The following is a 27,355-nucleotide window of genomic DNA, read 5'->3' as shown; positions in this document are numbered from 1 at the left end:
CACAGTGGGACCAATCAACACACTGTGGTTGTGTGCAGCCAACACCGCAGCCAATCATCAGTGAGAGCACACGCACTATAAAGACAGGGGGCATCAGAGTTCCTGCTCATTCGAGCTGCAGCTTCCTAGTCGGACAGAGCTCACAGCCTGCAGCACAGACATTCACCATGTGCTGAGTGCATCGACTGGTTAGGACAAGGCAAAGGTCTTTAGTTAAAGCTAGTATCGTGTTAACCCACAGTGAGAGTATGTTAAACTGTTAATGACTCAATAAAATAGTGTTGCACTATTTCAAGTGTTGGTGACCTGTATGTGTTCCACGGATCCAGAGGGCCCAACAAAACAAGGGCCTCACTTCATCGCCCGCCGCCGGCCTGCCCATCTGCGACCTCCCTCTCCTGGGGGCCGCCGACCACGTCCAGTGCCCTCTACCCGGGCACGGTGAGGGGATGCAGGTCTGGTGGTCCCCCGCTGGTCTTCTCCCGCTCCCGGCCTTTGTGCGCGGCCTTGTCCTGGGGCAGGAATGCAAACAATGGCACTGTTAAACAGTCTGCGCATGCAGCCCAAGGGTTGGGTAGATGATGGCATCAGCGGCCAGGGTACCCGGCCATTGCGGTTGGCATGGGTACTGGTATGTGGGGCAGGGTGGGGGTCCGGCCATCCTCCGGACGGTGGGTCTGGGTTACATGTATGTGGGGGGTAGGGAGGTTAGTGCCAGGGGCACAGCGTTGACTACTCACCCTGGCTGCCCTGTGGAGGTTGTGCAGTTTTTTTCTGCACTGGTTGCCAGTGTGGGAGACTTCGCTGACGACGCTGACGTCGGCTTCCACCTCCGCCTAGGCATGGCGAATGGTGGCGCCTGAGGACCTCCCTCCCAGGCTGGGGTACAGCACCAGCCATTTCCCGTCCACCGAGTCAAGGAGGGCCTCCAGTTCTGCATCGCGGAAGGGCGGCACTGCTCTCTTTGCGGCCATGTTGGCTGCGCCGCTTGTGTGTGGGAGGGGGAGAATCCCTTAAGTGCAGCTGCAGCTGTGCGGCAATCACGGAACTGGTGAATCCACCGCCTTTCTGCTTCCAGAATGCGGCATTTCACGTGACGCCCGTGCTAGCCCCTTTGGAGTGCCTGAATATCTTCACCTGGGGCGCCGTTTTTGCCGTCGTGGAACTCCATAGTTTTCATGACGACGTCAACTCTTAGTCTCAGAAACGGAGAATCCAGCCCTTGTTAACTATTGATAAGTTTCTCACTTTCAACTCTGATTTTCATCAACAAACAATTGTTACCTTTTAATTGTCATTAACCCAGGCTTGTTTGACTTCCATTTACATGAGGGTTTTATTTGCTAGTTTTTAATAAAGTGTTTCCATCCTTCAACATTAACAAACTCCAATTCCAACATATCAATTATAAAACTAAATATTTGCCCCACAAAATTTAATGCAGAGATTTTGAGCAATGATTAAAACCTTTTTACACAGGGAAAAATAAAAGCAAAATATTACGGATGCTGAAAACTTGAAACAAAACCAGATGGAAATACTCAGCAGGTGTATCTATTCCTATTTTAATAACATTTAATCATAATGAACAGGATATTGTCAGAACAGTAAATGAGTTTGAAACCCTGAAATAATGCAGGTTAATCTGCCGCATTGTAGATCAAACATTACTTCAGTCTGTAAAAACTGAGCAGTAATGTTGGTCGGTGTAATGTGCGAGGTTCATGTCAATCTCTGCTCAGTGCAGCCTGGACCAGCCGTTGTCCAGTTTCCAAAAGGTTGTTCAGTGAATCCTTCAGTGACTTGTAGGTAAAAGCAAAGGACGACGCAGCCCCAAAGATAGAGACAGCCATTGGACTGAAGCCGTGTTTGATCCCAGTTATCATACAGGTGACGGTGGTGATTCCTAACAGCACGTTGGTAACTGCCGGTGATATCTTCCTTGGAAATCGATGATTCGTTTCAGCTTTAAAAACTGAACTGAGCTTAGTGACTTTGTTGGCCAGACTTTGCACCAACCTGTCACTGAATCCCAGCTGCTTCCGGAGGTATATCCACCCAGAAACTGTGATCACGATGGTGGTAAATAAATACCACACTGGCACTAACATTGGCTCTGGAAATGGTGCTAACACTGGCACTGCACCCACTGTTCCGGAGAGAATGGCCAATAACAGGACTCTGGTCATCAATGTGCTTCTTTTGGGCTCTGTGATTTCCAGCATCATCTTTGGGATTGCGAGAGAGAAAACATTTGATTTAATGTTCGGGAGATCCCTGGCGAGGGTGGACTTAAATCTCGGGAAGTCATGTTCCTCCCGCTCAAAACTAGAGATCAGAAAAATGTCTGGTGGCGTCACCCCAACACTTTGGAAGTTAATGATACAGTCCCTGCAGATTATGCTCCAGCCTTCATTCAGGTCAGCACCTTGCATCTTCAGTGAGCGAATATCATTGTCTATTTTGGATCGGATATAGCAGAACTCTTTACCCTGTTCCTGAATCTTTTTGGCAATTTCTGCATCGTTCTCTCTGAATCGGGCCTGGGACACAATGATGAAAAAGTCAAAACTTTCAAACTTCACCTGCTTTAGGTAATTATTTAGTTCAAAACCAAAGGAATTTGTTCCTGGAAGGTCCCAGAGTTGGACATTAGGCAGAGATTGATAAGGATACCTGGTCGGCTCCATCCAGGTTTCTTCATTCCCAGTTGGAGCAGCTCCTTGGTCATCTCTCCGAAGATCTCTCATAGCGTTGATGAAGGTGGATTTCCCTGAACCCACATCACCCATCACTGCAATGTTAAGCTGCACATTGTCTAAATGGTCTGATTTAATCTTCATCTGAAGAATCATTGTTTCCAATTCCCCCGTGTTGTACAGAGATTGCAGGTTCCTGCTATCCTGAGCACAGAAGAACTTGGAGAGAGCAGACTGGGCCATTTGATCTCTGAAAATGACATAAATATACAAGTGTTAGGCATGAGTTCAAGAATATTTGAGAATATTCAGATCTTTAGGAGGATATTATCTAGTCCCATGTTACTGTGCATCGTAAAATTTAACAAAAAGATCACTCTGATGAAAGGTCATCAACCTGAAACATTAACTCTATTTCTTTCTCCAACGATACTACCAGACCCACTGAGTGAATCCAGCATGAACTGTTTTTATTTCAGTTTTCAAGCATCTGCAGTATTTTTCTTTCATATTCATAACATAGATTAAGTCAGTAGATGGTCAAGCTGATAACCATTTTGACTGCTATTCAATGTTATTCCCGTGTAAAACTGTGCTTGCTAAAGTTAGTCCATTCATTAAAAGTATTCAGTGTTTATTAAAGGCCAATTCCAGGTCAGCCCAACTCAGCATGGGACAATTCTTTGCACTGAAACCATTGCTTACAGTTATGTCTAAGGGGAAATTGTGTCTCATGTTACTTGGGACCAGCATCTCGCGCAGGACAAGGGGGTGGGAATCTGTTTCATCGGAGTACAATGGATCAGTGTTCATGTCGCGCTATTCATAAATTTACTATTTTATCATTATTTTAATTCACCATTCAGTAATTCGCTATTCACAAAGCCACTTGCACAGCCAACCCTCATTGACATGTGTAAGCAGTCATGTAAATAGTGATAGAGAAGACCTCAACCAGCAGGTGGCAGTAGATAACAAAACAACTGACACTTTACCTCGGGGAGTCTGGGGATAATCTTTGTAGTGGATAGTCACAATTTATAGTAGCTCTTAGTTAATTTAAAATAGTTTGTAGTTTTTAATAATATTCTTATGGTTATCTAACCCACACTATTGTTGAACAATAAAACTTTAACTAGTCTAGAATTAGACATTCTTTAGTGTATTTATTCCAATCAGCGAAGCACCAGAATGTAACAGACGTACCCTAGCATAAAATGTGGTCCCAGCAGCGGTGGCCATTTTAAGCGAGTAATCAAAATCACCATTTTATGCAAATGATGGGGCAACAAGTAATTACAAAGGCAAAGTCCAGCATTTAGAAAAATCTGTTCCAAATGCAAAGGCAAAAATCACTTTGCTAAACAGTATTTTTCTCATAAAAAATCAGAAATACCAAAGTCAATCAACGTGATTGATGAAATAAATCTCGAATCACAGGTGTGGCTCTGTGATCGAAGAAGACCAGAGACATTATAACTTGAGAAGAAAGAAAAATAATTTTGACTAACCACGTAGAGGACTGACAAATCTCACTCAATGCACTGCAAGGCATTGAAGTCCTTGATGGAAGGTCTGAAGATACCACACCAACTTTGAGTCACTGGTAATGTAGCTACAAATTGGCACATTTTTAAACAGCAATTCACACTCTAGGCAGCGGCTCTAGGTCTGCAGGCACAGCCCCTTGAACAGAGAATAGTGTTGTTGCTCATTGTAACAGGTCCACAAGCGATACACGTCTTTAACACCCTCGCATTTGAGAACAAAGAGGATAAAAATAGCTGATGAAGTTGTGAAAAAATGTGACCAGCACTGCATACCAAAGAAAAACAAAACATTTGAGTGCTATGTTTTTCGCATGCGTACACAGCAGGCAGGTGAACCATTTGATTGGTTTCTAATGGGCTTGAGGTTGAAGGCGCAGACCTGTAATTTTGCAACCCTACAAGCATTGATGATCTGCGATCAAATTATGTTTGGCATTAGTAATGACAAGGTCTGGGAGCGATTGTTGAGGGAGAAAGAACTCCAGCTCCATGATGCCATTAAGATTTACCATGCCAGCGAGCTAGCTGTGCAGCAGAATTGCACTCTAAACCTGAAGAATTTTGGAACAAAGCTCGAAGATGCAAGCAACACCATTAGTGTTGTGACGTACCCTAGCATAAAATGTGGTCCCAGCAGCGGTGGCCATTTTAAGCAAGTAATCAAAATCACCATTTTATGCAAATGATGGGGCAACAAGTAATTACAAAGGCAAAGTCCAGCATTTAGAAAAATCTGTTCCAAATGCAAAGGCAAAAATCACTTTGCTAAACAGTATTTTTCTCATAAAAAAATCAGAAATACCAAAGTCAATCAACGTGATTGATGAAATAAATCTCGAAGACACATTTTTAATAGATATAATATCTAGTGAAGATAAGCATTGTCACAGCATTCAAGTTAAACAGGCGTCAAAAGCAAATTTGTAGTAATAGCAATGCAGATGCAAGTGTTCAAAGAGATAACTGGACAGTTCATCTGATGATTAATAGAACATTAATTGATGTTAAACTCGACATTGGATCAAGAACAAACAAAGAACAAAGAAATGTACAGCACAGGAACAGGCCCTTCGGCCCTCCAAGCCCGTGCCGACCATGCTGCCCGACTAAACTACATCGAGAGGATCGAGAGACAATTTAATCAGTTTATCCGATTTGCAAGAAATGAAGACTAAACCGCACATTTTAAATACTACAACACCATTAAAAGATTACAATGGCAAAATAATTAATGCACCGTGTCAAGAACAAAGTGCAGACAGTGAAGCTTTCAATTGTAGACGCTGAGCGTGAATCTTTATTGGGAGTGAAGCACTCAAATTAATGAAAAGAGTCTACACTACACAAAATATATCAATGGATGCAATCCTGAAAGAACTTCCTGAATTCTTTCAAGGATCTGGAGTGTTACCGTTCACCTACCGTATGCAGTGAAAAGAAAATACACACACCAAAGGAACGGCTTAAGAATGAACTGGAGAGAATGATGAAACTGGGGGTGATAAAATGCATTGAAGAACCAATGGTTTGTGTGAACTCCATGGTTTGCGTGAAGAAACGGAATAATGACCTCATAATCTATATGGATCACAAGGATCTCAATTCAAACATAAAAGGAGAGCGCTATCCTATTCCAAAAAGAGAAGCAATCACGTGTGAGATGTCAGGGCAACATGTTTTAGCAAATTAGATGCATCACATGGTTTTTGGCAACTCAAGTTGGATGAGGAAAGCACAAAGCTGTGCACCTTTAACACTCCTTTTGGGCGATACTGTTTTCTCAGAATGCCATTTGGTATTATCTTAGCATCTGAAATTTCCATCGGGCAATGGAACACGTCGGAGAAGGAATTCCAGGCGTCAGCGTATACATAGACGCCATGATTGTATGGGGCTCAACAAGAGAAGAGCACGTCAAAAGACTTAGCAAAGTGCTGAGAAGCATCAAAAAGCATGGTTTAAACTGAATAAAAAAATACCAGTACCTTTCTGATAAAGGTATACATCCTGACCAAGAAAAGATCAAGGTGATTTTAACGTGCCACGTCCAACAGACAAAAAAGGAGTCTTCAGGATGCTTGGCTCGATAAATTTTGTCTGAAAATTTATTCCTAATTTTTCAGTGAAAACAACATGCTTAAGAGAAACCATCAAGAAGGACACCATTTTCCAGTAGTCGGACAAACATGAGCATGAGTGGCTAATGTTACAGGAAGCATTGACGACAGCCCCTGTGTTAACATTCTTTGACCCTACGAAGAATATAAAAGTATCGACAGATGGGTCGAAAGATGGACTGGGAGCAGTGTTATTGCAGCAAGACAATAACGAGAATTGGCTTCCAATTGCCTATGCTCCAAGGTCAATGACTGACACAGAGCGGAGATATACTCAAATAGGAAAAGAATGCTTGGGCTTGATAAATAGATGAAACAAATTCCATGACTATGTGTATGGCCTACCGACGTTCTTAGTGGAAACTGACCATTGACCACTTGTGGCGATAGTAAAAAAAAATCTCCATGAGATCTCACCAAGGATACAACCGTATGATGAGGAAGTTGCAAAGATACGATTTTGATCTCATCTGTACGCCAGGTAAACATCTTGTTGTATTGGATGCACTATCACGTGCTACGGACATGAAAGAAGAGCAACACTTGGATGAGGATGTACAAGCACAAGTGAATCTTGTGACGGAATCCCTTCCAGTCTCAGATGAGAAGTCAAAACTAATAAGAGATAAAACCACTAAAGATGAAATCTTACAGAAGATAATAAGATATCTCACAGAGGGATGGCCGAAAGGATCCTGCTACAATTATTATAATATCAGAGCAGAGCTATGTGCAGCCAATGGGCTTTTGCTAAGGCAAAATAGAATAGTCATTCCACAACCGTTACGATCAATGAAGCTGAAAAAGATTCATGACGAGCCAGAGAGACGGTATAGTGGGCGGGTATCAATCAAGATATTCAAATCATGATTGGAAAATGTGCAACCTGTCAAAATGTTCAGTGCAAAGAGTGAAAAGGACCAATGCAAATTGGCAACATCATTACGAGTGCATGGCAGAAAGTAGGGATGGATCTGTTATCTGGCAGGAAAAGAATAGCTGTTTGGTAATTGACTATTTCTCTAAGTTTCCAGAAGTGGTACAACAAGGAAACTCATCAGCCAGGTGTGTCATCAACCTCACCAAACACATTGTTGCTCGCTATGGAATAGTGAATACCTCAAATTGTCATGAGCGACAATGGCCCATGTTTTACCAGTCATGATGGACAGCGTTTGCACAGATCTGTGATTTTCAGCATACAACGTCTAGCCCTCTGTATCCACAATCCAACGGGAAGGCTGCAAAAGATGTTCACATTGTGAAGCAGCTCCTCAGAAAAGCTATGGACAGCTGTGAAGATCGATATCTCAAGTTACTGAGCTATAGAGCAGCACCATTGATAAATAAATTATCTCCTTCGCAGTTATTGATGAACAGACAGCTCAGAACAACCTTACCATACATTTTATTGGAACAAACAAATCAAAATCTTGTGAGGAAGCTCACATTTCAAAAAAGGAGGCAGAAGAGGTATTATGACAAAACGACAAGAAGGCTCCAACATTAGAAAAAGATGACACAGTCAGGGTAGAAGATCCTGATGGAAATGGATAGTTGAAGTATGCTAAAGTACTAGAATCATCAGGTCCTCAATCATATATCATCATCACCGATGACGAGTAAGTTCTGAGACGAAACAGGAGAGCCTTGATGAAGGTTCAGCAACCTTTTGTTATGGAACCACAAGATGATGTTGTAAGCAATCCAAGGACAACTGAACAAGAGATACCTCAGCATACAGAACCAGAGCAAGATGAAAATGGACAAAACCAAGAAAAACAGCAAGAATCATCTTTAACAACACATGAACATCAAGCAAACTCACAGGTTCAACCGGTGCTTAGAAGGTCGACAAAACACAGAAGAAAACCGGACAGATTGAACTTGTGGTGAACTGTAAATATGTAAATAATGAACACAATATGCATATCATGTATATTGTATCGGAAATTGAAATAATGTATGCAAAACCATACATTTACAAAGGAAAGGGGATATGATGATATGTATAAGCAGTCATGTGAATAGTGATAGAGATGACCTCCAACCAACAGATGGCAGTAGATAACAACCACGTGACACTGTTACCTTGGGGAGTCTGAGGATAATCTTCATAGTGGATAGTCACAATTTGTAGTAGCTCTTAGTTAATTTATAATAGTTAGTAGTTATTGATAATAGTCTTATGGTTATCTAACCCACACTATTGTTGAACAATAAAACTTTAACTAATCGAGAACTAGACGTTCTTTAGTGCATTTATTCCAACTGGCCAAGCACCAGAACATAACACAGACCCTGACTAGAAATTCTGAATTCAGAATTACCCCATTGTTTCTCACCCAGTTTAACAGATAATTCAGTGAAATAGGTGCTTCAGTACAGATCTGGTTCAGTCTCAGAGCGGTTATAACATGGCTTCAGTTCGTCAACATTACTCCAGATCCCTGGATATCCTGTAATTATGGACTGAAAAGAATTGAAGTGATGTAACTGGTCAATTTTCAGCTGCATACTATAACTATAGTTATGCCTGTGACTCTATAAGAATGGACATAACACAGTATGGGATTAAATCGGATTGGCCGCTGTTGAATTTGCTCGGTTTGTCTGTGTGGGAACACAAGGGTTAAGGAGTGAAAACAGAAGAATGAAAACCTGGTCAGTAAACATCAGCATGAAATGTTCTGAGTTTTGCATCCGAAGGCAGCATATGGGCAATGAAATGACCAAACGCCTTTAATTAGAATATGTCAATATTCTGGTTTCTTTTTACAGTCATTTTAATGGTGCCAATACTTATCAAAACTCTAACAGGATAGAGCTGATTAAAAGAGCCTTCTAACTTCTTCTGCATTCACGAGTGATCATTCCAGTTCAAGCACTGAGAAACCTCAAAACAGAGATGCTTATCAAGAATGGGATGCTCGACCTCTTTCTAACAGTCAATAAGGGCATTTTGAAACAGTTCATGGGGAACGCTATCACTCAGAGATGGCATCACCCTTGACCACTTGCTGAGCTGACCATTCAGTGAGTAGCCGATCCCTGATTACCACAGGTACTGAAAACATGTTCAGATGGGTATGGGGGAGCTGTAACTTGCTTTCTTCCTCACTGCACAGCCAGATGTTGGCCAACATGTCAAAAATTAGATCTTTTCCTCTGGCCATCTGACCAGTGTTCCAGGTGTGAATAGAGATGAGTGTGGGCTTGGAATTGTGACTATCATTCAGGGAATGTATAGACCTTTGGTCTCTTGGTTGACTTAAAGCAGAGAGCTGGAGGGCAACTGTCGTTTTCTTCATCTGGCTAGATTTAAAGACAGACGGCGGGATTCTCCGTTCATGAGACTTTGGGCGGGATTCTCCATTTGCCGACGCCAAAATCGCGAAACGCGATTGGAGAATAGTTACCAACGCCAAAATCGGGGTAGGCACCGGTTTGACGCCAAATTGGGATGCTCCGGCACCCCCAAAATGGCGTAAATGCGTCGCTCGTCACACGGGGTTAAAGTACAATAGGCATATCATAAGCGGGCCTGTCACCCTATTCTCCGAGGCCTCCCAGATTCACCGCCTCCGATGGGCTGAGTTCCTGACGCCGTGGTTCACTTGTGGTCTCAAAAGTTCTGAACCTGACGACGAGCCGGCTGAGCCAGAGAAAGAGGAGGTAGGAAATGACGTGGAGTGACTGCGGGCTGCTGGCCCGGACACCCCTGCTGGCTGGGGTGGGGTCCCCCTGCCAGGGCCAGGGGAAAGGAGGGGCAGGCTGAGCAGCCTGGGTGCCCCCCCCTCCCCACAGGATTGGGGCGTTACCCAGGTGCCGGTCGCCATTATGGCAGCCATCCTGCTACCATCCACCTCGGCACCTGGCTCTATACAGTGACAGCGGCCAGATGGGTGCACCCACCTCCGCACCCCACCTCCCGCCACAGTGTGCACCCCGCCGCCTAACACCCCATCCAACCGGCCGCCCAACAGGGGGACCACCCTGGGCAACACCCACGGTAGCCGCCAGTGAGGGTAGTGCCAGCCAACGGTACCCCTGGCAGCAGGGATGAGCTGACGGTGCCGGATACCAACAGGGCAGGGGTGCGGGGGTGGGGAAGGGACATGCGTGGGCAGAGCCCACAGTGCCAACCGGGACCACTGTATAGCCCATGGAACCTGGCTGGGCGCGGGAGTATGCGCCATGCTAACATATTGAACTTTGAACCCCAGCAGACAATAGCAATGCTGGCCGCCGTGGCGATGGTCGCAGCTCTGCGAGATGCCTTGCGGCCGCGTTAGAGGGGGCAGCTCGGAGAAGAGGGGGAAGTTGCAGCAGCAGAGCGGCAAGTCGAGGAACAGGCTGCAGAGGACCGGGCTGCAGATGAATGGGCTGCAGAGGGACAGGTGGTGGCCGCACAGGCTGGAGGGCCGGCTGCCCATCAGGCCGATGGGAAGGAGGCGTCGCATGAGGCCTCGTGTGTACCGGCGCCGTCTGTCATTTGTGGACCTGCTGGACCAGACATGGCATCAAAGACTGCGGCTGAACAGAGAGACAGTGCAACACATCTATCAGATGATGGCATACCTGGCACCGCCAGGGCATGGCAGAGGACAGCCGCTCCCGCTGACCTTCAAGCGGACGGTCGCCCTGAACGTCTATGATACGGGGTCCTTCCAGTCGCCGAGTGGGGACCTGTCCGGGATCTCACAGACCGCAGCGCACAGGTGCACCCGCACCATCACTGAGACCCTATATGCCAGGCAGTGCAATATATCCATTTCCATGTGGACCGAACCCACCAGGATGTCCGGGCAGCAGGGTTCGCTGCCATCGTCGGGATGCCCCGGGTCCAGGGGCGATAGACTGGATACATGTCACCCTACAGGCACCTGCAGATCACAGGCCGCTCTCCACTAACCAAAGGGGATACCACTCGATGAGCATCCAGCTGGCCTATGACCATGAATTGTGCATCTTGCAGCTCTGCGCCTGACACCCGGGCAGATTGCACAACTCTTTCATCCTGGCACACGGTGATTCCTGACATGTTCGAGGAGCACCCACCCCCCGGCTGAGGGGTTGGCTCCTGGGCGACAGGGGTTACCCGCTGCGGCCTTGGCTGATGACCCTTATCCGGCGGCAACAGACCGACAAGGAGACCCGCTATAACGACAGCACGGTAGCATATTGGGGCAGCACGGTAGCATAGTTAGTGCAGCACGGTAGCATAGTGGTTAGCACTGTGACTTCACAGCTCCAGGGTACCAGGTTCGATTCCCGGCTTGGGACACTGTCTGTGCGGAGTCTGCACGTTCTCCCCGTGTCTGCGTGAATTTCCTCCCGGTGCTCTGGTTTCCTCCCACAGTCCAAAGATGTGCAGGTTAGGTGGATTGGCCATGATAAATATCCCTCACTGTGCAAAAATTGTCCTTAGTGTTGGGTGGGCCCCACAGCCCACCTTCTTGCCACCCTCCTACTCCTCCCCGTCCTGGCAGAAGCCCCCGGCCATTCGCACAAGTGCCAGCAAACTATGCGAAGTTGGAGACGTTCCCCCTCATCCAACACGACGGCTGTTTCAACCTCGTCATCGATGGAGGCGGAGGAGCGTGGAGGCCCTGGAGAAGACCGGGTCAGGCCCACTAATAATACACCAATGGCGTTTACTGTATGTGCGGAGTGGACGCATTGACGCCGCTATCGAGGCACAGGAGAATTGGGATTTGGCGTGAACCAAGCGCCCGCCACGAATTCGGCGTCAGAAATGATTCTCCGCCCAATCAGAATCCCACCTCGAATTCCTGGCTGATAGAGACCAGGGGTGGGATTCTCCGTTTGCAGGCGGCGAAATGTGATGGGTGGAGAATAGCCTCCAATGCCAAAATTGCGGTGGGCGCCGGTTTGACACCAAATCATGATGCTCTGGCACCCCGAAAATGGCACAAATGCATCGCTCGCCGCACGGGCTGAAAGTACAGGAGGCATATGATTAGCATATGTGTCATGGGCAACCGCAACTCTGCTGGGTCTCACTTGCCCGCCCTTGACTGCACTCCCCCCGGCAACGTTCCTTTCCTCTGGGCCACCAGCCACGTTCAGGGTCCTCTGCTCGGGCATGGTGATGGAGTGACTCGGCAATGTCCACCTGCATCTGGGACACATCCCTCGGTGACTGAGACATGGTGTTGAGGCCCTCAGCCATCGTTATCACAGACTGAGTTATGCCTTGTACATCAGAATACATGGCTCGGACATTGTGCTCCAGGTTTTCCACTGCGCTCGTCACCCTAGGTAGTGTTGGCCTCAGTGCCATGCATTGTCGGCATGTCTCCTGTCCCTGAAGCCTTTGGGACTCTTCCAATCACCCTTGCAGTCATTGGAATGTCATTGACACTCCCTCCTGAATCTCATTGCTCTGTCCTATCTTCTGCAATAGCTCTGGTTGAACCGTATCTAGAGGATCAGCATCTGGCTGGGACCCAGCTGTGTCCTGGGATCCAGGCGACCTCCGACTGCTGTCTCGTTTGGATGTTCCTGCCTCCACCTGGCGTGCATCAGCAGCTGTGTGGTGATCACCAGATTGTCCCCCGAAGCCTGTCCACTGATGTCACCCACCGAGGTGTGTGTCTCTACGCTAGTGAAAGTTGGGGGTGTAGCTGTGACTCATCGCTGGTGATATCCTCAGAGTGGGGGGGGGAGGGGGGGGGAGTGGACACAACTCCGACTGACTTGACCGCATCAGTTGGAGACCCTGCGAGACAATGGACATGTGGTCAGTGAGAGGGAAGGATCATTTGTCAGGCATGATCAACTCACTTGAGACAGGTCATTCGGATGAAGGGGCACTGGTTCCTTACCTCTCTGACGCAGGCCAATCTTGGTGTTGGTGCCTGCTCTCTCCTCGGGCAAACCCTCGATTTCCAGGACCCATTCCTTATAGTGGGTGAGGACTCGCATCTCAGGTATTCCTCCCCCACCCCCATCTTGGCACTTTTCTGCTTATGATTGGCTATCCTCCCCTGCAGGGACAGAATAGGCCATGTGAGCCGCACACTTGATGGGTCAGGGGGTGTCTATAGCAGGTGGCATCTGTGGCCACGATACCTAGATATGAAGGGGTTGTGCTGGTGAGTGCCAGGGGGTTCTGAGTAACAAGCTTAAAGATCGGATGTGGGGAGGGTGTGAGGTGTCAGCCAGTGGATTGAGGGGAGGGGGGTCTGTTTGGGAATTTGAGGGATGGCAAGTAGAACTGATGCCCGAAGAGAGGTGGTAACTTACCCTTGCAGCTTGTTGGAGGTCATTTGTGTTCTTCCAACATTAGATGGCAGTCCTCCTGGTCATGCTGTACACACTCACAGCCGCTGTCCCAGGCAGCATTGCTAACCCTGTTGCTAGTCCTCCAACCTCCTCGAGAGAACAGGAGGCCCACCTCTCATCCGCAGCGTCGAGAAGCCTTGTGAGGTCGGCATCCCCAAAGCGAAGAGCAGATCTGCGCGCTCCCATGCTTGTGTGTTGTTGGGAGTGAGTGGTAATGTTGAGATTTCGTGCAAGCTAATCTTTGGAACTAAGTGCCGTTGAATACAGGCCGCAATCTCACCAATGCGGCTAGCGTGAAACTCCCCGCCAAACGCGGCCAAAACCGGACTTCAACTTTTGTCCGCTGAATCGTTCCCTTCATGTTAATAAATGGTTATTTTGTTGTCAAAAGCTAATCGACAGTCCTGTGACTCTATATATCCATATTTTCTAAAAACAAAGTTAACATTTGTTTTTTTGAGACAGGGTTCCATTCTAGGACATTCCCATTCAGCAGTAACATCAACTGGGATCGAAACGTCACTAACAGCCCCACTCTTTTCACTGTGCCCAAACGTACTAGCCTTTGTTTACCACACAACATGCCTCTTCCACCACAGAGCTGCAAATAATGTGCTGGATTCTCTGATTTTAAGGCTATGTCCTGAAGCCGACATGGGAATGGTGGTGTTTTACGACCGAAAATGCCGCGCAAAACGGCCACCTAACCTCCGTTTGGCTGGGGGTTAGCAGCCAAGCAGCATAGAGTCCCCGGCTCTAGCTGCTGACACGGCCCGGAGAATTGCCGGGTCCGTGGCCGTGCTTGCGCCACGTTAGCGGCCGTGCCGTGCAACATGGCGCCGGTCGAGCACGGACCCGGCCTGCAAAATAGTGCCCCCACTTTGGTGAGCTCGTGAGCCCTGGACCACCTCCCAACAATGCCCCCAGCCCTTACCAGAATCCCCACTGCCCGCAGATCGGCCCTCCTCCGTCTGTGGCGGCCCTGGACTGAGTCCGCAGTCGCCACGCCGAGTTCCCGACAGGTAATACCATGAGAGACCCACGCCGTCGGGAATTCGGCTGGCCTGGGGTGGAGCATCAGAGGGGCTGGGCCTCAGGCAACGTCCTGAGGTCGGCGATACGGCGTGCAGTGTACTCCTAGAGTACGCCGCATTGGAGGGTGCGAAGCATCGCGAAAGCGGTGCTACTCCCGATTTCGTCGGAAGCTGGTATTCTCCAGCCGATTGCCAAGCGTGATTTCGGCATCGGCGACCAGAAAATCCCACCCCCTGGCTGCACTTCCCACCATCACTCACCTGCCACTGAGCTCTCAGCACAGGGAAGTTTGTCAATGGCAGGATGGTATTGGGCGCTGGCCTGACAGAGCCCCACACCATTTTACTAGTCCCCTTGTCGCTGATCCACCACCATGGGGCAGGTAAAATCTTGCCATTACTTTGTAACTCTGTTCTTCCCAACAGAACAGAACTTTGCCCGTTAGGAAGTTGATTCGTAATAGTTTGTTACCTGCTTTCTGTTGATGACAGCAATGCAGCTACAATACTGAGTGCACCTAATGCTCAATGAATGAGAGCGACTCGTGTAGTACATTGGAACAAGGAAATCATCTTAAGTTATTGATCATTCATTTTAACTGGAAAGTTTACTTGTTTGTCAAGATTCTACCTGACAACAAGTGATCAGTGCAACAGTTGGGTCTTATTGGCCAGCCGCTGGGAATCCGATTCTTTAACAGGGATGTTATATCAGATATTAAACCGTGTGACTGTTTCCCTCAGTCCTCCCGACATTGATTCAGAGATTCTGAAACAGCCTCATTACTAGATCAAGGTATGAATGTGTCAGGAGCATTCAATTCTCCACAGGGAAACCGTGCAGAATAAGAAAACTGAACATTTAGATTTTAGATTTAGATTTAGAGATGTGGATCAGAAATTGGCTAGCTGAAAGAAGACAGAGGGTGGTGGTTGATGGGAAATGTTCAGAATGGAGTTCAGTTACAAGTGGAGTACCACAAGGATCTGTTCTGGGGCCGTTGCTGTTTGTCATTTTTATCAATGACCTAGAGGAAGGCGCAGAAGGGTGGGTGAGTAAATTTGCAGATGATAGTAAAGTCGCTGGTGTTGTCGATAGTGTGGAAGGATGTAGCAGGTTACAGAGGGATATAGATAAGCTGCAGAGCTGGGCTGAGAGGTGGCAAATGGAGTTTAATGTAGAGAAGTGTGAGGTGATTCACTTTGGAAGGAATAACAGGAATGCGGAATATTTGGCTAATGGTAAAGCTCTTGAAAGTGTGGATGAGCAGAGGGATCTAGGTGTCCATGTACATAGATCCCTGAAAGTTGCCACCCAGGTTGATAGGGTTGTGAAGAAGGCCTATGGAGTGTTGGTCTTTATTGGTAGATGGATTGAGTTCCGGAGTCAGGAGGTCATGTTGCAGCTGTACAGAACTCTGGTACGGCCGCATTTGGAGTATTGCGTACAGTTCTGGTCACCGCATTATAGGAAGGACGTGGAGGCTTTGGAGCGGGTGCAGAAGAGATTTACCAGGATGTTGCCTGGTATGGAGGGAAACTCTTATGAGGAAAGGCTGATGGACTTGAGGTTGTTTTCGTTGGAGAGAAGAAGGTTAAGAGGAGACTTAATAGAGGCATACAAAATGATCAGGGGGTTGGATAGGGTGGACAGTGAGAGCCTTCTCCCGCGGATGGAAATGGCTGGCACGAGGGGACATAGCTTTAAACTGAGGGGTAATAGATATAGGACAGAGGTCAGAGGTAGGTTCTTTACGCAAAGAGTAGTGAGGCCGTGGAATGCCCTACCTGCTACAGTAGTGAACTCGCCAACATTGAGGGCATTTAAAAGTTTATTGGATAAACATATGGATGATAATGGCATAGTGTAGGTTAGATGGCTTTTGTTTCGGTGCAACATCGTGGGCCGATGGGCCTGTACTGCGCTGTATTGTTCTATGTTCTATGAACAAGTAAATAAGTATATTCATCTCTAACTGTGAGATGTGGCAGATCTGTGACGCTTCCAGTGTTCCGGTTGACTACATCTGCAGCAAGTGTAACCAATGGCAGCTCCTCACAGACGGCATGGTTCGGTTGGAGCAGCAGTTGGATGCACTTAGGAGCATGCCGGTGGCAGAAAGCGCCATAGATAGGAGTTACAGAGACATGGTCACACCCAAGGTGCAGGCAGAGAGGTGGGTGACAGCTAGAAAGTGCAGGCAGTCAGTGCAGGAATCCTCTGTGGCTGTCCCCCTCTCTAACAAGTATACCGTTTTGGATAGTGTTGGGGGGGGGGGGGGAATAACCTCTCAAGGGAAAACAACAGCAGCCAGATGTAATGGGCAGCACGGTGCAGAAGGAGTCCATTCGGCCCATTGAGCCTGCACCGGCCTTACAAAGAGCACCCTACTGAAGCCCACGTAGCTACCCTATCCCCGTAACCCAGTAACCCCCACTTAACATTTTTTGGACACTAAGGGCAATTTAGCATGGCCAATCCACCTAACCCGCACATCTTTGGACTGTGGGAGGAAACCGGAGCACCCGGAGGAAACCCACGCAGACATCGGGTGGACGTGCAGACTCCGCACAGACAGTGCCCCAAGCCGGGAATCGAACCTGGGAAGCTGGAGCTGTGAAGCAACTGTGCTAACCACTACGCTATCGTGCTGTCCTCCCAAGATTGCGCCTGTCACGGGTCCTATCTAGACCTACCAACCGCCTGTATCCTACTTTAGATGTGCAGGTTAGCTGGATTGGCCATGATAAATTGTCCTTAGTGTCCAAAACAAAAGGCCAGGTGGGTTACTGAGTTATGGGGATGGGGTGGGCTTAAGTGGGGTGCTCTTAGATAACATCCACAGCCTTTCCCTCGTCAATCATTTTTGTCACCTCCTCAAAAAATCCAATCAAATTAGTGAGACATGACCTTCCTCGTACAAAACCATGCTGTGTGTCACTAATAAGACCATTCACTTCTAAATGTGCATAGATCCAATCTCTGAGAATCTTTTCCAACAATTTCACTATCACTGACATCAGGTTCACTGGCCTATAATTACCCGGATTATCCTTGCAACCCTTCTTAAATAACGGTACAACATTGGCTATCCTCCAATCTCCTGGGATCTCACCCGTGGCCAATGAGGACACAAAGATTTCTGTCAGAGGCCCAGCGATTTCATCTCTTGCCTCCCTCAGTAATCTGGGATAGATGTCATCTGGCCCTGGGGATTTTTCAATCTTAATACTTTTTAATACACCTAACACTTCCTCCCTCATAATAACGACCTGTTCTAAAGTGTTTACACATCCCTCTGAGACTCCATCAATCAGCCAAGGTCCCAGGTTCGATCCCAGCTCTGGGTCACTGTCCGTGTGGAGTTTGCAAATTCATTTATATATGACCCACGGTTTGCGTGGGTCTCACCCCACATCCCAAAGATGTGCAGGGTAGGTGAATTGGCCACGCTAAATTGTCCCTTAATTGGGAAAATGAATTGGCTACTCTATTTTAAAAAAGGTGTGAAATCAGGAAGCTACTGATTCACTGTCACCTTTTCCCATTGATCCCAATGGGAATTAAAATCTGGGGAGATGTAAAACAGGCTTTGGATTCACTGTTTTACATTGTAAGGGTCATTCCTGTTGTTCCGTCTTTATTCCTTAATTTCCCATTTCTTTTATTTTGCTGTTACATTTTTGACCCATGGATGATTAATGGACCTGTGACTTTAAGGCAAGCAGCTTGTAAGAAGGCCGTACCTTTCATTCAAACAGAAGAAACCGGAAGGCTATGCTGGTTTAAACTGAGATTGATCACTGACAGAAAGATCAGTAAAGACTTGGTTTGGTTTATTGGATGTTGGTCAATGAATTGGCCCAAAAGGCTGTACTCTGCCTGGCAACAGCTGATGATTGAATCTGGCCCCACTGGAATGTTTTTCAGTTTCAAGGGCTAAGTTTAGTTACGGTTTTGGTTCTGGCAGGAAGATGAAGGAGAGGCTCTGCAAACTCTCCAAAAATATCCAGCTAATTGTCTCCAGAAAGCCACTGTGGTGGCTGTCTCACTCTCTCCCGCAAGCAACTTGGTACTATTCTCTGGAGACTAGTACAGAGGTCTGAAGACAAACCATGTGCTGAAAGCAAGGTTGATGTGAAATAAAGTGTCTCCCGAGAAAGCTGCTGTGAGCCATATAACTCTCCCCAGCAAGCTGCCTGTGATTACTATATTTTATAACCTATAGGGACTCTGAATGAACAAATCTGCAAAGAAGATCATTACAGGCTGTAAACCAGAGACTTTAATCTTCAAGCTGGCGGTGACTGATTGCCCCGCGCCAAGGGAAGAACTCCCGCACTCCCGACAAGCGACCCCTTTTGTACCTGTGTCATCCCAGCGTCCACGTGACCAACAGTACTCATGCCTGTGAGTCAGAAGGTAGTTTGTGGACTACTTGGTGATTGATCACAAACATCTCAGCTAACACTCCAGCGCAGCACTGAGGGAGAGCTCTGTCTTCAATTACTGATGTATGTAACTGATTCCATGGAATTCTCTTAAAGAAGACCAGGGGAGTTATCCCCTCTCTGAGCCAATAGTTAATGCTTCACTTCACTCAAAAACAATTAGCTTTCATTATCTCACTGCTGTTTGTGTTTGTGTAAGATTCCTGTGTGCAAAATTGCTGCCATATTTCCAACATTTCAACAGTGGCAACATTTCAAAAGCATCTCATCGGCTTAAAGCGTTTGGAACTTGCGAAGATCATGAACTGTGCCTTATAATTGCAAGTCGCTCTTTAACTGGACAAGAGATAATTAAAGGTGATGGTGCAGATTCCTTTATTTAATTGCTTCTCCAAATCAAAAATCAAAATTGTTAAAACAATCATTTAAAACATGACAAGAAATGGAAATTGCAGTCAGACAGATTTGGCTGCATTCTATTTGGTTTCAAAGTATGAGATTATTTTGCAATTAACTCTATAATATTGAATTACACTGCAATTGACTATACTATTGGATTACACTACAATTAACTCTATAATATTGAATTACACTGCAATTGACTATACTATTGGATTACACTGCAATTGACTATACGATTGGATTATGCTGCAATTGACTCTATTGTATTGGATTATACTGCACTTGACTCTATACGATTGGATTATGCTGCAATTGACTCTATTGTATTGGATTATACTGCACTTGACTCTATCCTATTGGATCACACTGCAATTGGCTCTATACCATTGGATCACACTGCAGTTGACTCTATACGATTGGATTACGCTGCAGTTGACTCTGTACTATTGGATTACACTGCAGTTGACTCTATACCATTGGATTACGCTGCAATTGACTCTATACCATTGGATTACACTGCAATTGACTCTATACCATTGGATTACACTGCAATTGACTCTATACTATTGGATTACACTGCAATTGACTCTATACCATTGGATTACGCTGCAATTGACTCTATACCATTGGATTGCACTGCAGTTGACGCTATCCTATTGGATTACACTGCAATTGACTCTATACTATTGGATTACACTGCAATTGACTCTATACCATTGGATTACACTGCAATTGACTCTATACTATTGGATTACACTGCAATTGACTCTATACTATTGGATTACACTGCAATTGACTCTATACCATTGGATTACACTGCAATTGACTCTATACCATTGGATTGCGCTGCAATTGACTCTATTGCATTGGATTATATTGCAATTGACTCAATGCGATTAAACAATAATTGGATGCTGTTCGTGGCACACCCCAAATGTTGGAACCACCCATCTTTACAGGGCCTCATAAAGGGGCCTCATAAAGGGGCCTCGGCCTTACTACTTGAAGACAGCACACCGTCTCTGGATCAAACCACCGTAATCAGTATGCATACTGCCCCTGTGGAACAGACTAACTGTACACCCCTAGGAATGAACCCTGTTCATTTGGGGTCCTCAGTATCCCGAAGGTGGGGAATAATCCTATACCAGAAGTAAGGGGACAGCCGGTGCAAAATAGGCACCCTTCGGACAAATTCTCTTTTTAAAAAAATAATTTTAGAGTACCCAATTATTTTTTTTCCCAATTAAGGGGCAATTTAGCATGCATTGAGGAACAAGGAGTCAGCCTGGAGGGTCCCCCAGAGATAGAGGTCTCCCCGGTGTGTGACCCTCTCCCCTACAAACGGCGTCACTCCAGGCTCTTTTCCATAGATGTCACGCCCAGTTCCCGAAAGAAAAGAGGCAGGGAGATAGTGAGGAAATCCCAGCAGCTGCCGCTGTCCCCCAAACAGGGCCCGTTCCACCCAGTACAATTTAGCACCCCGGATTTGTTAAATTTCTCTGGGGAGGGGGTCAGCGATAACCCCCTGCTTCTAAAGTTCCCTCTGTCCCAACCGCTGTCTTCGGGCGCCACCATTCCGGAGCTGTTTCCAGAGTTATATTCGGAGCCTTCCGGTGACCAGGCGGCGGGGTGGAGCAGGCATCTGCACCACCGCCTCCCACTGGCCCGGGACCCCGGGAGGAGCCTGAGGAGATCCCGCCCGTCGATGATCCCGGTGGCGTGATCAAGGCAGGCACTGGGTTGGTTGGTGGGCCCGTGTCGCCCGCCGCATTCAGTGTGGTGGAGGATTCAGGGCTGGAGAGTGACTGTCCGAAGGCTGTCAGCCGCCCAGTCTCGGGAGCGGAGGGTGCACATGAGGCTCTCTGCAGTGGGGTGCAGGGCTCACTCGTGCCTGACACTGTGTCGCCCCTCACACCCTCTGGGGGGACTCCCGGAATCTGGCACATCATAATTGAAGGTTCTTTTATTTTTCTGCCTCCGTAGATAGTTCAGGCAGTGTTCTATTGGGCAAACCCCCTCCGCCAACACACCGACTCTGCCCCTCCCACTACCCTCCTTTCCGCTCTTCCCCCCCCCCCCCCCCCCCCCCCCCCCCCGGCCTCTTTCCTTTCCCTTCTGTTGGTACAGAGGCGAGGGTATCCGATCTCTCCAGCGCAAAGTTTAGCGCTTATACCATTTTTTTGGTGCAACTGTGTTGTGAACTGTTTTAATGATCAGAGTATCCCACCCTCCCTCCCTGTACGTTGGTACTGAGGGGAGGGTACCCTATTTCTCCAACACAAAATGAGTGTTTTTACCGTTTGGCCTTGTATATATTTTTTACTGTTTTAATAAAAAGATATGGCTAATCCACCTAACCTGCACATCTTTGGGTTGTGGGGTGAAATCCACGCAGACACGGGGCGAATGTGCCAACTCCACACAGACAGTGACCCAGGGCCGGGTTTCGAACCCGGGTCCTCAGCGCCGTAGTCCCAGTGCTAACCACTGCGCCATTGTGCTGCCCGACAAATTCTCTTTATACGTGTGCATATGTGTTGTTTTTGAAACTATGTCCATACTGGGGGTGTTTGCTTAAGGGGAAGTTTCAAACTGAAGGGGCAGGTAGTGTTATGGCATGAGTGAACCAGGTGGGTTTTGAGACAATCACTGATAATCACTGATAGGGCAGCACGGTAGCACAAGTGGATAGCACTGTGGCTTCACAGCACCAGGGTCCCAGGTTCGATTCCCCGCTGGGTCACTATCTGTGCGGAGTCTGCACGTTCTCCCCTTGTCTGCATGGGTTTCCTCCGGGTGCTCCAGTTTCCTCCCACAGTCAAAAGACATGCAGGTTAGATGGATTGGCTATGATAAATTGCCCTGAGTGACCAAAAAGGTTAGGAGGGGTTATTGGGTTGTGGGGAAAGGGTGGAAGTGGGGGCTTAAGTGGGTTGGTGCAGTCTCGATGGGCCGAATGGCCTCCTTCTGCACTGTATGTTCTATGTTTCATGGTCAATGTAACTGAGAGGTGTCACAATTCCAAATGTTTTTATTCATTAATTAAACTTATTCATTAATTATTCTTTGCTAATTTATTCATATTCAGGGTGTGGAATAGAGGAAAAAGCTCAGTGAGTTCAGAACTTAATTGTGGCCATTCTCTAATTTATTCACATTTATATCAGAGACCTGAGCACATTGTCTAGCTGCTACTTTAGTGCAGTGCTGACTGCTGCAATATTGGAAATGGTGCCATTCCAATGAGGTATAAGCCAAGGTCCTGCTGTCTGTCCCTGTAGATATAAAAGATCCCCTGGCATTATTTGAAGATCATGTGAATTCTCCCAGTCTCCAGGCCAACACGTATCCCTCAACTAACAGCAATAAAAAATAATCTCTCATGCTTGCTGTTTTTGGGACCTTGATTTGATTTAATTTGATTTATTATTGTCACATGTATTAGCATACAGTGAAAAGTATTGTTTCTTGCATGCTGTACAAACGATGCATACCGTTCATAGGGAAGGAAGGAGAGACTGCAGAATATAATGTTACAGTTATAGCAAGGTGTAGAGAAAAGATCAACTTAATACGAGGTAGGTCCATTCAGAAGTCTGATGGCAGTGGGGAAGAAGCTGTTCTTGAGTCGGTTAGTATGTGACCTCAGACTTGTGTCTTTTCCTGACGGGAGAAGGTGGAAGAGAGCATGCGGATCCGGGGTGCGTGGAGTCCTTAATTATGCTGGCTGCCTTTCTGAGGCAGCGGGAATTATGGATAGAGTCAATGGATGGGAGGCTGGTTTGCATGATGGACTGGGCTACATTCACAACCTTTTATAGTTTCCTGCGGTCTTGGGAAGAGCAGGCTCCACACCAAGCTGTCACACAACCAGAAAGAGTGCTGTCTACGGTGCATCTGAAGTTGGTGAGGGTCGTAGCTGACATGCCAAATTTCCTTAGTCTTCTGAGAAAGTAGAGTCGTTGGTGGCCTTTCTTAACTATAGTGTCGGCATGGGGGGACCAGGACAGGCTGTTGGTGATCTGTATACCTAAATACTTGAAGCTTTCGACCATTTCTACTTTGTTCCCATTGATGTAGACAGGGACATGTTCTCCACTACGCTTCCTGAAGTCGATGACAATCTCCTTTGTTTTGTTGACATTGAGGGAGAGATTATTGTCGTCGCACCAGTTCACCAGATTCTCTATCTCATTCATATACTCTGTCTCGTTATTGGTTGAAATCCGATCCACTACAGTGGTGTCATCAGCAAATTTGAAAATCGAGTTGATGGGAAATTTGGCCACACAGTCATAGGTGTATAAGAAGTATAGTAGGGGGCTGAGGACACAGCCTTGTGGGGCACCAGTATTGAGGATAATCGTGGAGGAGGTGTTGTTGCCGATCTTTACTGATTGTGGCCTGTGGATTAGAAAGTTCAGGATCTAGTCGCAGAGGGAGGAGCCGAGGCCAAGGCCACGGATTTTGGAGATGAGTTTCATAGGAATGATGGTGTTGAAGGCTGAGCTGTAGTCGATAAATAGGAGTCGGGCATAGGCCTCTTTGTTATCTAGGTGTTCCAGGGTAGAGTGCAGGGCCATGGAGATGGTGCCGGCTGTGGACCTGTTGCAGCGGTCGGCGAACTGTAGTGGACCAAGGCAATCGGGGAGACTGGAGTTGATTCGTGCCATGACTAACCTTTCGAAGCACTTTTGCGGTACAAAAATAGTGCACTGTTCACCTACATTACAACAGGATACTTCAAATGTCATTCATTTGTTGTAGGCTAATTAGCATTGTCCTCAGGATGTGGTAGATGTCAAATCAACATCTTTCTTTCTTGAATTTATGATGATTTATCTGTGCTCAGTGTTCCGATGTTTTAGTGCTGACCATTTTAATCAGTCCCAAATGCAGCTTTCATCACTCTCTTTGCGTTCTCTGTAAGATCATCCAGTGCATCATTCAGAAATGTGTAGGTCACAGCAAAAGATGATACTGCTCCAAAGATGCTACCAATGACTGGTATCCAATCGAGAGCTATTTCAGATGCTGAAATGGCAGCATATCTGGAACTCAGCAATGCTGTTTTCACAAATTCCTTGCCTATTTCACCCAACAAGGGAGTTTTCGCCACGCCTTTCAGATTTTCCATATGTATCCCTGTTGTGACAGACAGTCTTTGAAGAGAGGCATCATCCAGACCCATATGTTTACGGAAATCGATGATTGTTTTAGCCAGTATTCCAAGATCACAAGCAAATGACAGGCCAGGAACTGGCACCGCTCCCACTGCTCCGGAAAGTATGGCCCACATCCAGATTTGTTTCTTTAGCTCATTTCTTTTCTTCCCTATAATCTCCATTGTTGTGTTTTGAAGCGACAGCAAGAAGACATGTTTTTTTATGTCATCAAGATCATTTTCGAGGGCGTTCTTTAATGCTGGAAAATCAAACTTATTATTTTTAAAGTTTGATATCAGGAAAATAGCAGATGTTGGAATCCCTGCCTTTTCCAAGTTGCTCACACAGTAATTCCTGATCTTGTCCAGTTCTTCACATGTGTTAAACTTTCTACCTTCCTGTTTAAGAGATCGGAGATCATTATCAATTTTAGTTCGAACAAAGTAGAATTTCTTCCCCAGCTGTTTAATCTCTTTGGCCAGTTTTGCATCATTTTTTCTGAAGCGACAGTCTGAGATAATGATGAAGAAATCATACTTATTAAAGTTCATTCTCTGCAGGTACATATCTGTTTGGAAGTTCGAAGTCCCTAGTCCTGGCAAGTCCCAGAAGCAAACACTTGGCAGGTTGGGATGTGAGTATGAAGCTGGTTCCATTGTGGTTTCTGTGGTACCAGATTTAGCTGCTCCCTTATCAATGCTCTGGAGTCCTCTCATAGCATTGATGAAGCTGGATTTCCCTGCGCCTGACTCCCCTGTCACTGCGATGTGCAGCTCTGTATTGTGCAGCTCCTTTTCCTTCTCCTGCACCAGAGACACAGCAGCCCCCAGCCCATCCTTTTCACAAATGGCCTTGAATTCATTCATCTCTTTCAAAGTGAAGAATATTGATATTGAAGATTGAGTGATCTCTGAAAGAGAATGAATATTTCATAGTGTATCATTTCCCACTGTGTCCTTACTTAAAGATTCAAGGAACACTATAACAGTATATATTGATTTCAAACAGAACAATTCATTCATAGCTACTTGAAGATTAATTGAGCTGAAAAACAAAGGGAGTTGTCACTCTGTAAAATTGATGATCTCTCTATCCTCATCCTTTATTCCTGTTCTCAATGCTTCCAGGACATGTGTTGTAAAGATACTCCTGATGTTTGAGTAACTTATGTTCATTTTGGAATGAAACAGAATGTGCACCTACATTGTGGATTTATATTGACGGAGATTGGAATCAGTGTGCTTATTTGATGTTGTTTTTCTCAATCGGGTAACAATTACTCTCACTGTCCTGGAGGAGTAAATAGATTAGCAGTGTTGTCATGTCAGAGGATGGAAAATAGATTATGTGCTGGATTCTCCCACCCCGCCTGCTGCAAGAATGCCACGGATGAGCCGCGTACAATGGAGAACTCCATTCACCTTGTGCGGGATTCGGTGGATGTGGCCGGAGAATCCCGCCCTGTATCTGAAAATGGGTGACAACATGTGCAGGCTGTGGTGACAAAAGTAGAGAATGTAGACAGGAATTCTTGAGAGGTTAATGTACACACGAAAAATAAAAAACTCAATTCGGGATCATGTTTCAATAGACTGAACCCAAAGTTAATTGTGGGATATAGATCCTGCCTCATGGTACTGGAAAATCGGGGAAGGACAGAAGGAAAGGAGATAATGGATTGATATTGAGCTTGAGAAAATGATGGCAATAAATAGAAGAGGAAAGGAGCAAACTCGTGTCAAAGGAGAAGAACGGAAGGGGAAATGGATGTTTTTGTATTTTTGTAGATCATCAAGGACAGGATTAGTTAACAGGACTTAGTGTGAGTTAGCTTACAGGCAGCAGGTCTTTGGATGAATTTACGTTCATGGAAGGTGGAGGTCAGAAGAACATTGGGAGTCAGGTTTAGAAATAACAAAAACTTTGGTGCGGCAGGGTAGCAGTTGTTAGCCCTGGGACTACGGCTCTGAGGACCCGGGTTCGATCCCGGCTCTGGGTCACTGTGTGGAGTTTGCACATTCTCCCGTGTCTGGTGGGTTCCACCCCCACAACCCAAAGATGGGCATGTTAGGTGGATTGGCCAAGCTAAATTGCCCCTTAATTGGAAAAAAAATAACTGGGTACTCTAAATTAATAGAAATAAAACTTGGAGGGTTTCAGCATAAATACGCTGAGTTTGGGACAGAATTTAGCAGAGAAAACTATACGACTTGATTCAACTAAATAGGAACAAAGTTCCACAGCGAGCTCGTTTAGCTGCGTGTTTCCCGGCGTTGCAGCGTCGAGAAACACATGGCTACTCAACGCCGAGGCTGCACATACTCCCGTTTTGTACACTGAGGAGCTCCACTCGCCAGAATGCCCCAGTATAGTGAGAGATTGGGACGTCATTTTTAATGCCGTCCTTAGCTCCGTGGCCCCCGAAGCGATCCCCGACCCCCCCAGTACAAACTCACTCTGGGAGGGTGGGAGGGACCCTACCCTCCCCCCGCCCCCCCTCCCCCCGACCCACACAGGGCACCCCTGACCCTGTCGTGCATGTGCAAAAAATGGCAAATTGACAGTGCCATCCTGTCACCCTGGCAGTGCCCCCATGCCAGCTGGCAATGCCACATACACACC

The 27,355-nt window shown here is 46.6% G+C and overlaps 1 protein-coding gene across 4 annotated transcripts in view; it reads right to left on the bottom strand.

The window, feature by feature from the left end:
- Positions 1-1,308: 1,308 nt before the first annotated feature.
- LOC140420879 (interferon-inducible GTPase 5-like) overlaps positions 1,309-27,355 on the bottom strand; it is a 52,928-nt gene continuing 26,881 nt past the window's right edge. For 3 of the 4 annotated variants that reach the window (XM_072504985.1, XM_072504984.1, XM_072504987.1), the window contains one exon: positions 21,715-25,643. In XM_072504985.1, the coding sequence (XP_072361086.1) occupies positions 24,448-25,643 (1,196 nt within the window). In that variant the 3' untranslated portion in view covers positions 21,715-24,447. Of the gene's footprint in view, positions 2,950-21,714; positions 25,644-27,355 lie in introns of those variants that run through there. The other variant, XM_072504986.1, reaches the window with a different exon arrangement.

This window comes from Scyliorhinus torazame, chromosome 5 (genome assembly GCF_047496885.1).
Source record: "Scyliorhinus torazame isolate Kashiwa2021f chromosome 5, sScyTor2.1, whole genome shotgun sequence".
NCBI lineage: Eukaryota > Metazoa > Chordata > Chondrichthyes > Carcharhiniformes > Scyliorhinidae > Scyliorhinus > Scyliorhinus torazame.
Note: the sequence above shows the minus strand (reverse complement) of the source record. Positions and strands in the feature narration are given on the sequence as shown.